Source organism: Alnus glutinosa, chromosome 6 (assembly GCF_958979055.1).
Source record: "Alnus glutinosa chromosome 6, dhAlnGlut1.1, whole genome shotgun sequence".
Classification (NCBI taxonomy): Eukaryota; Viridiplantae; Streptophyta; class Magnoliopsida; order Fagales; family Betulaceae; genus Alnus; species Alnus glutinosa.
In genome coordinates this window covers 15,944,265-15,946,636 of record NC_084891.1, presented here as the reverse complement: position 1 = coordinate 15,946,636, position 2,372 = coordinate 15,944,265, and the positions used below count along the sequence as shown (strand labels likewise).

The following is a 2,372-nucleotide window of genomic DNA, read 5'->3' as shown; positions in this document are numbered from 1 at the left end:
TTTAACAAATGTAAAATCCATGGTAACAGAGAATATACGACGATCTTTCTCACCAACTAAGAGTTCAGAAGAACTTAGTGCAACACACCAAACATTGGTATACATGGTGATGACTCTGAGAAGCATATGAGATTGTTAGCAAAGCAAGTGCTAAAGCCAAGTAAAACGGAAATTGAGCCTGTTTTTTGTCTTACTAAAATAATAACAACTGACATTGTTATCATAAGAAGCTTGACAAAATGAATCTTAAATCTTCACCCACGTCCATAACTATTAGTGGTTGGCAACATGGGCGCCTTGTGACACGAATTTATCAGTTCAAAATCCTCTTTACTTTGGAGAAGAGAAGTGGCCATAGGGAGTAATCAAAGAAAATGAGAAATAACTTAGGTATTGAATCAACTGGAACTATTTATTGTTTATCAATCAAACACAGCAATAAAGCATCACTATTGCCATAAATTCTTAGTCGACACAAATTAATGCTTAACAATGAATTAATCAAAACATATATATTAGAGTAACCAAAATTTTGTAAAGGACTTGACAGCTAACCAAGAGCTTGAATCACAAAAAATTTGTTATTGTTATCTCCAACATTCGTCTAGTTCAACATGGCATCATATATTTCATCACCCTACATCATAAAAAGCCACTGTTAGTCCGAATTCAGAACCCTGCAAAGCAAAAAAGAACACCCGAACAAATTCTACCAATTTTGATTAAATTCTACTGTACAAAAACTCCACTCATTTAGTACGCGCTACTATAGTAACTGTTACACTTACCAGTTGTAAAACATGGTAGGGAGCCTTTATGTGATCTGGAAGCCATTGATCTAGTACCGTTGCACCCTTTTTGGTTGTGGTTACGATCTTCTCCTTCTCCTTCTCGCTTTCATTTTCTTTTTCTTTAGCTGACACCACAACATACCAATAAACTCCCCAACTCAATTAGAACCCCAAAAGCACAAAAAAAAAGAAAGAAAAAAAGAAGCCATTTCTTTTAGTGAAAAACAATTGGAAAGCAATGTAAATTGTCTTTGCTCCACATTGTCCCCGTCTCCATAGAATTTTGAAATCACCACAAATAAGCTAGATTAAAATTAAGTTGGTCTTTCTTGAATTCCATATACATAACTCTGTACGAATCAATAAACTAGTAAATCAATTTGAGTATTTGATGGTTTCAACAATCAGACACAGCACAAAAACTTATTACATAAAAAAGTTCAAACTTTCCTCCATACCTTTAGGAATTTCCTCTAAATCCTGGTCTTTTGAATCTTCATAGAGCCTTTCTATAAGCTCTTTCTTGGACCTAATGGATGAAACACCTCGAAGAGTCGCTTGTTCGCGCAATTGCCGAATCCCTCGAAACTCCTTGCCGGCCTTGATTTTCTGGGAACCGCCATTTTCTGAGTCCCTCCCTCTCATCTTATTTCCCGAAGCATCACCATCGTCTATCCTCCCTTCAGAAAATACCCAAAACAGAGCTTGGCCGTATCCCCCAAAATCCAACCTCATCTAATACAATCAGCCAAACTCACCACACACGGCCACTGTCGGAAAATCTGTTAAAACAGAGGACAACCCCATGAACTCCAAATCAATCATATGGGTTCTACCCAAAATCCATCAACCCATAATCACGGCTCAACCATAACACCCAGCCGTGAATCACAAATCCAACAATCAGCAAACAAAAACCCATTTCATATTTTAATAACCCAAAAGAATCAAGAGAAATTGCTAGGATTACCTTTGATAATTTCATGTTTGAAACTTAGGAAAAATCCCCGGAAAACTCTTGTAAATCACCCACTGGAAGGTCATCAACAGAACAGTACCAATTGCCGGAACTTGTCCTGAAAAGGAACATAATAGAAAGAAAGAGAGTGAGAGGGAGCGTCTGGAGAAAGAAAAGGAAAACAGAAGAAAAAAAAAGAGAGAATAGGGGAGAAGAAGAAAGAGAAGAGAAAAAAAAAAAAAAAAAAAGAGAAGAGGAAGAAAGAGAGGGAGAGGGAGGGTCTGTGAGAGTTTTTTTTTTTTTTTTTTTTTTTTTTTTTTTTTTAATTATTATTATTATTATTATTATTATTATTGAAACACATAAATGACATAGAGAGAGAAGGGTGAGACAGGAAGAAAATGTTTCCTTATTAAGTTAGCGTTTTGTGTTTATTGAAACACATAAATGCACGGTTCTATGGGTTCAATAAACGGTTTAGCTTTTCAAAATAATCGGTTCATGCCACGTGTGCAAAATTTAGGCTCTCTCCAAAAGAGAACTCAGCTTTTATATATATATATATATATAAGATAAGTTAAAATAAATTTTAATACATAGACAAAAATACCCTTTCATCTCTG

The 2,372-nt window shown here is 35.3% G+C and overlaps 1 protein-coding gene across 2 annotated transcripts; it reads right to left on the bottom strand.

Moving 5' to 3' along the window:
* Nucleotides 1-370: 370 nt before the first annotated feature.
* Nucleotides 371-2,005, bottom strand: LOC133871186 (poly [ADP-ribose] polymerase 2-like). 2 transcript variants are annotated; one of them, XR_009900837.1, is made up of 5 exons: nt 1,762-2,005; nt 1,250-1,573; nt 789-916; nt 506-637; nt 371-402 (listed from the first exon to the last, which is right to left on the bottom strand). XR_009900837.1 is itself a non-coding variant. In XM_062308578.1 (4 exons), the coding sequence occupies exons 2-4, from the start codon at nt 1,524-1,526 to the stop codon at nt 605-607; spliced, it is 438 nt and encodes a 145-aa protein (XP_062164562.1). In that variant the 5' UTR covers nt 1,527-1,573; nt 1,762-2,005; the 3' UTR covers nt 428-604. The 2 variants fall into 2 exon arrangements, 1 of the variants encoding a protein (XP_062164562.1); XM_062308578.1 differs by lacking the exon at nt 371-402 and having other exon boundaries at nt 428-637.
* Nucleotides 2,006-2,372: the final 367 nt, after the last annotated feature.